The sequence below is a fragment of the Megalops cyprinoides genome, chromosome 1 (genome assembly GCF_013368585.1).
Source record: "Megalops cyprinoides isolate fMegCyp1 chromosome 1, fMegCyp1.pri, whole genome shotgun sequence".
Taxonomy (NCBI): Eukaryota; Metazoa; Chordata; class Actinopteri; order Elopiformes; family Megalopidae; genus Megalops; species Megalops cyprinoides.
The window spans coordinates 5,480,045-5,489,613 of record NC_050583.1 but is presented as its reverse complement, the minus strand read 5'-3'; the positions used below and the strand labels follow the sequence as shown (position 1 = coordinate 5,489,613).

The 9,569-nt window shown below is 51.0% G+C and overlaps 1 protein-coding gene across 1 annotated transcript in view; it reads left to right on the top strand.

Moving 5' to 3' along the window:
• The first annotated feature begins 2,631 nt into the window (after positions 1–2,631).
• LOC118774167 (bromodomain-containing protein 4-like) overlaps positions 2,632–9,569 on the top strand; it is a 31,724-nt gene continuing 24,786 nt past the window's right edge. The window contains 1 exon segment of the mRNA XM_036523325.1: positions 2,632–3,274. Within this exon segment, the coding sequence (XP_036379218.1) occupies positions 3,174–3,274 (101 nt within the window). The 5' untranslated portion in view covers positions 2,632–3,173.

Genomic DNA, 9,569 nt, shown 5'->3' with positions numbered 1-9,569 from the left:
CCAGAGTGCCGACACTGATGATGTCTGTTTGAAATATCACATGCATGTATTGCATTATTACTGAAATACACATTTTTCACTGGTTTATTGTGTTACGACATTAAATTTGTTGTTCTGTTTGGGAGCAAATCCCATGTCAAATGATGAGTATCTTGGTGTTCTCTGTGTTCCATGATTCCCAACCTATCACTCTGTGTAGCAGAGAGGTGAACACTGACGCTCTTATTTTTGACTGAGTATATTGACACATACAGGTACATTAGTAATGTACACTATACAGTACTACTCCTTTCTGAAATAGACTTCTGTATATTCACAAACATTTTACACACATGTTCACTGTAATTACAGTTCCTCCTCCTGACTAACCACACACACACACGCACATGCACATGCACACACAGCTGGATGACTAATTCTATAGTAATCTGTTCCTTAGAAGTCCATACTGATTACTCACTCTACGTGTATGTGCATACAGGAGAACAAGACATGGGGGCTGAAGGCGTGTGTGTGTGAGAGAGAGAGAGAGAGAGAGAGAGAGAGAGAGAGAGAGAGAGAGAGAGAGAAAGAGAGAGGGAGGGAGGGAGAAAGAAAGAGAGAGAGATGGAGAGAGATGGAAATAGCATGAGACAGCCCTCCAGGCCTCCTGAGCTGAGTCACAGCAGAGACAGGAAGCGTGGGAGCTTGGAAAGGCTCCGTTCTCTCCGGCCCGGCAGGGATCACGCTGCCCGTTTGCCCGCACAGAACGCGCCCCGTGGCGGTGAGCCGATCCAGCGGCCGGCACAAAGGGGACCGTTGTCCCAACGGTGGCGTGGTGTGGGCCGTCCCTCTGCCGGAGGGCTCGGGTCGCTCCAGGGCGGCGGTGCGCTGCGGCGGCGCGCTGCGGCGGCCTCTCTGCGGCGGCCTCTCTGCGGCGGCCTCTGTGCGGCGGCCTCTGTGCGGCGGCCTCTGTGCGGCGGCCTCTGTGCGGCGGCCTCTCTGCGGCGGCCTCTCTGCGGAGCTCTGACTGTGTTGTGAGACCCAGAACGGTGCGTCGGAGGATGACGAAAGAATGTCATGTGAATGCTTTGAGAAAATTGCCACAGAGAGCCGGCCCATGCAGACCCTGTGTCTTTTCACGTGCTTTGCTCAAACATTGCAGTGCCACAGTGCCACCCTGAGATCCCTCTTATCCTGATGCACTTTTACTGTCTGTTACACTGATTATCTGTTCAGTTATAACTCTGTTACACTGTAGAGCTGTGTTACACTGTTGCATAGTGGTTAAGGAGCAGGACTCGTGACCGAAAGGTTGCCGGTTCAGTTCCCCGCAGCTTTACCCTTGGGCAAGGTACTTAACCCACAGTTGCCTCAGTAAATACTCAGCTGTATAAATGGATAACATTGTAAGAAAGTGTAACCTGTGTAAGTCGCTCTGGATAAGAGCGTCTGCTAAATTAATACTATTACCAATAATGTAATGTAGTAATGTTATCCTCTCAAATTGTTCCCCTGATTCGCTGTCAGCCTGTTGCACTGCAGACTTGTTAAATTGTTACTCTGCTGTGCTGTAGAACCATGTTACACGGTTACTTTCTCACCTCTCTACGCTGTTGTGTCGTTACAGTACCAGCCAGGCAGTCAGTCTTGCTGCACTGCAACACCTGAGGTCAGTTTCTGTGTGACCCTGGTGGTCAGTTTCTGTGTGACCCTGGTGGTCAGTTTCTGTGTGACCCTGGTGGTCAGTTTCTGTGTGACCCTGGCGGGACCCTGGCGGTCAGTTTCTGTGTGACCCTGGTGGTCAGTTTCTGTGTGACCCTGGTGGTCAGTTTCTGTGTGACCCTGGCTGTCAGTTTCTGTGTGACCCTGGCGGTCAGTTTCTGTGTGACCCTGGTGGTCAGTTTCTGTGTGACCCTGGCTGTCAGGTGCAGGTGATCTTTTGCTAGCGTAGCCTCGTGCAGGGCTCATTTCTTGATCCACCAGTAAGCCTTGCATCCCCCTCTCCTGCAGCCCAAACAGGCCGCTTGCCTCCAGTCCCTCCCCCTCTCTCCTCTCCTCCCTCGCTGTCTCTGTCTTCCTGCCCCTGTTCTCTCTCTTCCTCTTTCCTTCCAATCTCTCCCCCTCTCCCTCCCTCTCTCTCTGTCTCTCTGCTCTGAAAGCCCAATGTTCCACACTTTGCTTTGAACACACACGCTCTCTCTCACACACACTCTTTTGTTTCTGCGGTGGTTTAGTCTAGACATGTGTGAATGTGACACAACTACTCGGGTGGGGGTTTGGGGGGGGGCTGGGGGATGTGTAGTGGGGGGGTTAGAGCAGATAAGCAAGACCCTGATTGGTGTGGGGGTGGGGAGAGGCGGCGGCAGACCAGTCTGAAAGGAGGGGGTTGGGGGAGGGGCAGGGGAGGCAGTCCAGAGGAGGTGGGGGGGGGGGGCGGTATCTGTGTGTGTGTGTGTGTGTGTGTGTGTGTGTGTGAGAGAGAGAGAGGGGGAGCGGGAGGGAGAGCGGCCTCTAGCTATTGATGGGAAAAGAAAAGGGAGGGGCGGAGCATGTGAAGAATGAGAGAGAGCGAGAGAGAGAGAGGAGAGTGGGAGGGGTGTGCGGGTTTAAAGTATCATCAATGAGGAAGTCGGAGAGAGCCATTTTCAGTGTGTGTGGAGGAACCGCCTGGCCCTGTGTGCGAGTGTGCGTGCGAGAGAGAGCGAAAGAAAGAGCTCTCCCTGTGGATCTACGCCGAGGCCTCCTCTCTCTCTCTCTCTCCCTCTCTCTCTCCCCCGCTTCCTCTCGTTCTCGCTCTCCCTCCGCGGGCCGCGGGGGGCAGGATGGACCCGCCGAGGGGCGAGAGTGCGCGGCCAGGGCCGGCGCGCGGCTGAGGGGGGGGAGGGGGCCGCAGAATGGAGAGCGGATCCCGCTGCTCGCCGGGCCAGGGCCTCTCCCGTCGCCGCGTCCCTGCCTGATCTCTCCGAGCCGTGGGGCTTCAAGCGCGCGTGTGTATGTGTGTGTGTTCCTTGACAAGCGGAGTGGATTTGCCCTGCGTCTGGATTGTGGCCGGCAGAGTGGAGCCGTGGATCTGTTAGCCTGCGCCGGGGTTAGGAACGGAACACAGAGTGCTTCCCTCCTCCCTTCTTGGATTTTCTCCTCTGTTTTTTTTTTTGGTTGCCTTTTTTTGGTCTTGGGAGATTAACTCTTAAATGGATTACAAAATGCACTCCAAGTCCAACGATTTGCTGGATTTTCAGACCCTAGACGCCCTCCTGGAAAAAATCGCACACTACTCGGTCACTGTGAAAAGGTAACGAATGCTCGCGTGTTGTTTTTTTTTTTTTTTTTTTACTGCATCTCAGGTTTGTCTGTGTTTGTGTATTTAACCACGGAACCGTGCCCTGTGTGTGTGTGTGTGTGTGTGTGTGTGCGCCCGAGCAAGCTTGGGGAAACAGAGTCAGTAGTACGCAGGGCTTTGTGAAGTGAAAGTAAACTTGTCTAACCTGTATTCCGTTGAATTGTTTTTAAAAACTGGTGCCAGCATTTGAACCCCACCAAGCACTTCCTGGTTGGTTCTCTGTCGTGGCAGTTTAAAAAAAAAAAAGCCTCATTTTGAGAACTGTGGCTATCGGCGATTTAATGACTGCATTGTTAGCAACGCCGGAGCTACCCTGAGGACAGGGCTGAAAGTCCCTCTCTCGCTCTCTCTCTCTCTCTCTCAGCAGGGGAGTTGGAGAGTGGGAAGGGGGGGGGAGAGAGGGAGGGGGGCCTCATTTGTTGTGGCAGAAGGGAAGTTTTGGAGAAATGCTCTAGTTCTGAGGAGGACTTTGGAATTGCTTGTGTGTTTGTGTGTGTGGGAGGCAGAGAGAGTAGGGAAGAGTTTGGCAGAACAAGCATTTTTTTTTTGGTGAAGTGAATGTTTCACAGGAGAAAGAAAAGCGAGTTCTGTGGAAGTTTCTTGTGTGATATTGACTCCCTGCTGTTAGTGGTCCCAAAACCTCTCTGACCCCATGGCTCAGCCCCCGCGCTGAATGGTTTCATAGCTGCATGGCACAGAGTCGTCTGGCTCTTGTGGAGAAAGTAGCGAAGCCACCACCTAAGAGGGCTTTCGGGACAGAAAAAAGTGAATTATCTTGCACCTTCAGTAAGTGAAGGGCTTTGTCCCAGAGACCTTTGTTTTAAACACAAGTGTAGGACCATCTTTAACGCACACGCGCGCACACACACACACCCCACTCTCTCAGCCAGTACAGGATATACTGTATGTGTGTGTCTGTCTGCCTCTGTGGGTGTGTGTCTGTCAGACAGGGAGTGCTTTCTGAGAATGGTGCTGAGAGGGGGGTTATGTCTCAGAGACAGGAAGGAGTGTTGTCTTGGCGTGGTGTTAGGCAGAAAATGGCAGCACAGCTTTGAACAGGTGGTAGAACTCCCACTCCAACCCTGACAGGGGAAAAGACCACCATGTTTGTGCTCTGGGGCGGGGGGTTCGCATTTTATTTTTATTTCGGTCAGTGTTTTCCGAAGCTCACACAAGCACGCACCCTCACTCACGCCCGCACGTTCAGGATGAGCGCAGCACAGCTGCAGGAGTCCGCTGTAACCTTCTCGCTGTTTGATAGTGTCCTATCTCAAATAAAGCCACAGACAGGCCTGCCGTTGCAGGCTGAAACAGAGACAGTCAAGGCCACGTGTGAAGTCATTCCCCTGTAAATGCAAGAAAAATCTGCAGGCTCATCAGTCCTGCCAACTGGTTTTGCTGCCAGTTTTTAATTTGTTGCGGAATATCCATGTATATTTTTCACTCCATAACCTAGACATTGCTACACTCTCTGGTCGTACTACTACATTACATTACAACACACAATTGGCAATTAGCAGACGCTCTTATCCAGAGCGACTTACATCAATTACAGGTTTTTACAATGTTATCCATTTATCCAGCTGGATATTTGGCAATTGTGGGTTAAGTACCTTGTCCAAGGGTACAGCAGCAGTACCCCCTACTACTACTGTGGGCCAGGCCCTGCTCAGAGCCTGTTTAAACTTACGCAAAGCAGTTTCAGTTTGACGCTGACGGCTCACACGCCAACGTCCCCAATCCCGAGACCTCGCCCCCCCCCCAGGGTGCGGTCACCACACGGGCCTCCCGTAGAAAAAGGGAAGCATGGAGCAGAGCCAAGCGAAACCCAAATCGGGGGGGCGGGGGGTTTCTCCAAGCCGCTCATCACGGCGGGAGAGATGTGATGACCGCCGCCTTATTCGGACCATCCAGAGAGAACTTCCACTCTGGTGTGTCACAGAGAAAAAAGAAACAATTAGCGAAAGGTCAGAATAAAGGGAAGAGACTGAAGATTTGTGAAGTTTCTATTTCAAAACTCCCGCTGTCTCAAAAAGGCCAGTTGTGTGTTACCCCAACCGGTAACCCCGACAATAATTTTAAAAAGTTCTGTTAAAACATGAGAGAGTTTACATGGAGTCGTTACGCACATATACACCTGGGGCTGCCAGCTACCCCATATGATATTTTATTGGAAGTACATCTACTGTATGTTTACTGCCTGACAGCTCTGCTCAGAAGTCACTTTGAAATGCACCTTGTGTCATGGGCTCCTTCCCCCACAAAAATTATATTCAGGCCTCACCCAGACAATGTTTGAAGCAGTGACTGGAGGTCTTTAATTTGTTCATCATTTGAAATATAGATTGTGCTGGAAAGCGCCCCAGGAGGCTGCAGACTTTGGCCGATGCCTGGATTGCGGAGCAGGGTCGTGAGCTTGGCCAGCGTGTCCGTGAATGCCCTTTGTCACAATACTGTGTCACTCTGAATAGCCGTTACAGTGGACTTCCTCTTTGGTGCGCCTGTGTTGCAGCTACTGTAACAAATACCTACCTGGCTACTGCAACAAATACCACAGGAAAAAAAAAAAACCCACGAAAACAGATTTGAAAAATCTAGCAAAATAGTTAGGGAATTTATGTAAAAATGCAGGCTGCTGTGTTCTTAAATTAATGCCTGAGAGCCAGCTGTCATGTAAAGTCTGCACAGGCTCCACGCTCTCCCTCTCTTTTGCTTTCTTTCTCCCGTTTCCCCCTCCTTTGTTTCACTCTCCCTTTCCTTCTCCTCTGTCCCCTTTGTCCTCTCTCTCTCCCCCTCTCTCTCTCCGTAGGGGCCCAGCTGGCCCGAACGTTTGTGCGGCGTTCCCTGAACGTTACGCTGGCCCGCCCTGCGCGTGTTAAGCCCGGCGAGGGCAGTAGAACCCGGCAGGCAGGAAGTGGAGCATCTGACCCGGATGTAGATCGCCTTCCGCTTCAGGAATGAGCACAGGGCCAGAGGAGTGAGGGCCTGTTTCCTGAGAAAAAAACAATCTGTGCCCCTGTGCAGTGACCTCTCTGCCCCCTACCCCCCCGGCCCTTCATGCGTCTCCTGCAGGCAGGCCGGTGCAGCATCCTGGCTGTGGCATCCTTGCAGTCGCCTCCCTCCCCCTCATCCCCTGGATGCATTATTAATGCCTGTTTGGTGTAATTCGAGGTTTGAGAGGATTCTCAGCCCATCGCACGCGCCTCTCTCTCTCTCTCTCTCTCCCCCCCTCTCTCTCTCTCTCTCTTTCTCTCTCCCCCCTCTCTCTCTCTCTCTGACCCCTGCTGTGCTCTCTCTCTCTCTCTCTCTCTCTCTCTCTCTCCCTTTCTCTCCCTCTCCCTCTCTCTCCTCTCTCCCTCTCTCTCTCTCCCTCCCTCTCTCTCTCTCTCCCTCTCTCTCTCTCCTCTCTCTCTCCCCCTCTTTCTCTCTCTCCTCTCTCTCTCTCTCTCTCCCTGTCTCCCCCTCTCTCTCTCCTCTCTCTCCCTCTCTCCCCCTCTCTCTCTCCTCTCTCTCTCTCTCTGACCCCTGCTTCTGTCCTGCTGGAGCGGCTCCAGCTATTTGCTTGAAAGCAGAATCGTAAATAATTGATGGCCGCTGCGCTAAAGACACACGCATCCCCCCTTCCTGTTCTCTCTCTCTGTCCCTCTCTCCTTCCCCCGTCCTCCCCCGTCTTCCCCCGTTCTCTCCCCTTCCCAGCCCTTCCCTCCATTCTCCGCATCCTTCCTGCCCATTTTCTACCCCCTTTCCCCTCCCTCCTTTTTTGCTTTTTTGTCTGCAGGCCTTGGCATACCTGCCTATCTCCCACGATCTGAGTGCTGGTCACTCTTCACACCTGAAGAACAAGTGATCGGTGCCCTTCCTTCTCTCCTACGCGTTACACGCTCTGTCCACCCTCAGGGGGTGCTGTGCTCTGTTCGGTTTTTGCCAGGGAAATCTCTGAGCCCCTCGGTTAACTTCACACAGTGCTAAAAGCGATGGCCCTCGCCCGCGCCACGTGACCCGGTGCTGAGGAGGGGGTTTCATCAGGACCTGACTGTGTTAGATCAGCACGGTCAGAAATATGCTCTGACTATCAGTTTAGACAAGGCCAGAAATACTGCCTTCCGTTTTATCTGTAAAGTTCCCTGAATCATCACCCTCTCCTAAATTTAGCCTTGACAGGGCAAGAAACCCTCACGGCTTGTTAGGTGCAACTTTAAGTGAGCCTCTTGCATATTAAAAGGCAATTGTACACCTACCCCTGAATAAGTAGCACGTTGTGTGTGTCAGCCTGAACTGGGCGAGAGGTGTTGGGTGTGGCCCCTCTGCCTTTGCTCTGGTTTAACTCTGTGGTGTGGTTATTACCGTCATGATGCGTTTCGAGAGAGAAGTTCACACGTGAAGCTGGACCGGTAACCCGAAATAAAAAAAGATCGTTTCCAAGGCAACTTGGTAAACAAACATCCGACACATTGATGGGTCAGCAGAAGGTTAGGTGCTGGAGGTGGCAACAAGTATCACAGTAGAGAAAATGGAGGAAAATGTTGTTTTATCATTGTCATTACTTTTTAAATTTGTTTAAATTTGCAACATTAACATAACTTGTAATTGCAGACTGATATTAAGATTGATGCTTACAGTCTTAAATACATAATGTCCTGCAGTCACGGCAAAGTTCATAACTGTCATTTCATTAATGATAGTTGGCTCACTGTGTGTAATTTGCCTTTAGCCACTTCATTGCCCCTGTTCTGCAGCATGTCAAAAGCCATGCTTCTCCATTCTTTTGTTTTATGGTGGGCTCATAGGAATCAAATTGGCAACCTCTCGGCTAAGTGAGATGCTGCTGTTGTAGTAGGGTTAGGGTCAGGGTTAGGTGCAGTAAGGTACTTAACTTGAATTGCTCGGTGAATATCCAGCTGTATATATGTAAATAGTACTGTAATTTATGCAAGTCACTCTGGGTATGACTAGGTACAAAAGCAGTGGCCTATTAGGGAAGGGGAGCTGGTAACGTTTATCCTTACAGGCCACGTTCTTACCACTGCTAAATAAAAGGTCTTTTCCAGTCTTTTTTCACCCACAGTGAGTGCTTGCACTGGAGGTTGCACCAGCAGTACCACCGAATGACATTTTCACCCATTCCCTACAGGAAATCCAAACACCCGACTGACCAACTGACAGCACACTGCCGTGTTCAGAATAGTGCTGGCATCTGGGTTTTTTTTTTAATAGCATTTACTTCATCGGGGTCCTTAAATATGAAAGAATCTCAAAAGGGTGGCTTGAATGAGGGACTGTCGCGTGACAGAGTGAGTGACAGGGACGCTCGGAGCTGGTTCCTTTCAGAGACAGGCGGCCCGAACAGAAGATCAAAGTGCGTTGCGTTTAAGCCGTTAAAAGCGACTACGCTGGCATGCAGAAGCTCTGAAAACCGGTATTTGCCGCGGTATGTGACATTCTCAGAGGATAAGCCACTGTTTTCCACATGCTGTTATGATGTTTAAAATTAGGGTAGACAGGCGCACAGCATTTTAGCGTGGAATTATTCTATGTTTAAAAAAAAAAAGTTCTTCCCCATGAGACAGCGCGCTGGTTTGACAACAATAACAGCATCACAACAGCCATCATGACATGTTTATGAGGTGTTTCTTTTCATTAGTATCATAACATATAGAGGTAGCGTCAGAAATTTCTGTGGTTGCTTTGGCCTAACCCATCCAGCTGGCGTTCAGACTGGAGGGTGGTCCCGTGGGGAAATCCCCTCAGGGTAAGAATCAGTCAGGAGAGGTCATTTCCCAGTCTTTCTGTGATGACTCTGCCTGGCATATGACCACATGGTGTGATCCCCCCCCCCCACAAAGATTTATCACCAAACGCACACCATTATAAATACACCACCCAGGCGTGCCCCCCCCCCCCCCAATCCCTGCTCATTGACTCAGATGTCCTTTTTACCCCAGCCTCCCCTGCCAGGCGTATGACATCACCGGCTACCGGGAAGCCTGTGCCGGAGTCTGTGTCCCGCCTCGGCTGCCAGGACCTGCTCGCCAACGCTGGGGGGGGGGGGGGGGGGGCTCTCTGCCTGCATATTACAGCGTTAAGCGGAAAGGCACGCAGTGGCGTGAAAACTCAATTGGGCAAAACTTTAAAAAAAAAAAAAAAAAAAACATGATTCAGAGCTGGAAGCATGTTTTTTTCTATTTCTTAAACCCAGTAGTAATTTACATTACATTACATTCATTTAGCAGACGCTCTTCCCCGGAGC